The sequence below is a fragment of the Galeopterus variegatus genome, unplaced genomic scaffold, assembly GCF_000696425.1.
Source record: "Galeopterus variegatus unplaced genomic scaffold, G_variegatus-3.0.2 Scaffold6042, whole genome shotgun sequence".
Lineage (NCBI taxonomy): Eukaryota > Metazoa > Chordata > Mammalia > Dermoptera > Cynocephalidae > Galeopterus > Galeopterus variegatus.
In genome coordinates this window covers 62378-63690 of record NW_007732153.1, presented here as the reverse complement: position 1 = coordinate 63690, position 1313 = coordinate 62378, and the positions used below count along the sequence as shown (strand labels likewise).

The 1313-nt window shown below is 42.3% G+C and overlaps 1 protein-coding gene across 1 annotated transcript in view; it reads right to left on the bottom strand.

Moving 5' to 3' along the window:
* VPS41 (vacuolar protein sorting 41 homolog (S. cerevisiae)) overlaps positions 1–1313 on the bottom strand; it is a gene marked incomplete at its 3' end in the record, with an annotated part of 191151 nt that overhangs the window by 179224 nt on the left and 10614 nt on the right. Inside the window, exon 2 of the mRNA XM_008590367.1 lies at positions 1021–1059. Within this exon, the coding sequence (XP_008588589.1) occupies positions 1021–1059 (39 nt within the window). The remainder of the gene's footprint in view (positions 1–1020; positions 1060–1313) is intronic.

The following is a 1313-nucleotide window of genomic DNA, read 5'->3' as shown; positions in this document are numbered from 1 at the left end:
GGCTGGAGATGGTTTACTCTGGGGTCACACAGATCCACGATCCTGTTGACCTCCCTCGAAGAGTCAGCACATGAACCAATCACCCCAGGAACTTCTCATTGGAGGGCCTGGAAGGCTCTTTCTCTCACTAGTAATGGAAATCCATCTGGCAAAGCGGCTTCACTGATCTCAGAAGGGATGTGGAAACTGCCATCTCAAATTATCTACCAGCCAATTTTTATACTGAAGACCTCTTGTGCTATTATTATGTTATTAATATGGTTGAGTCTAAATGACTGCCTTGCTAACTAAAACAGCTTTTAAAAAAGAATCCCTCTGCAGTGGTACCTATCAGACCCTGTGCAAACAAGCCATATAATTTACATGCACTCCTTAAACCATTAACACTAAGACAAATTCTGCCATTTAAGTTTCCCTCTTGCTAAACAGTGAATCTTGCTGCTCTGGAAGAAACAAAGCAAAAAGGGAAAAAGTGACTAGCTCCTGCTCATCTCTCACCTGTCCACTGAAAGAGAGAATGTGCTGATGCCACGCATCCTCAAGGAGGTCAGCAAAATGAAGATTTACTNACAGCATGGTGCTGATAACACCACGGTCCAGGATTCAATCCCTGAACCGGCCAGTCACCAAAAAGAAATCACACCAGTGAACATTCCATATTTATTAAAAGAACACATGAAGACTAAATACTATAAAATCTACAGTGGCTATTTTTTAAAAACACGTTTTTAAAGTGTTGAGATCAGTTTCTAAAACTTTGCATCAATTTTCCCACTGCCAACATGCTTCAGGTTAAAATATTGCTCAAGATGAAGAGAGAACTTCCCATTCCTTTTCCTATTTATGATTTAAGCTAATCTATTTAATACTGTCAAAGACAACAGGCATGCTCAATCACTATGGCCCAAGTTACACGCCCAGCCCTGGGAATGTTCCATTGAGCAAAGCAGAGCAAGCTGAAGACAATGGCATGTATGGTCAGCTACAAACCCCAAGGCTCCTCCTGAATTGCCACCTTACCTCAGACTCATCTGTAGATTCTTCAAGAGACCCGGTTTCCTACAAAGCATAGAGGGAGAAAATGGTTAGAAGAGATGAAAAAAGAATAAAAAACATTTGCAAGGGAAAAGAGTATTTGAGTCCCTACCACTAACACCTCTTTTTGGAAGGGAACTTGTAACCACACTTCAGAAGACTTCATGTGCTCGACTCTCATGTGCCTCCTACAACTTCTCTACACTACACCCCGACAGGCTGGAGATGGTTTACTCTGGGGTCACACAGATCCACGATCCTGTTGACCTCCCTCGAAG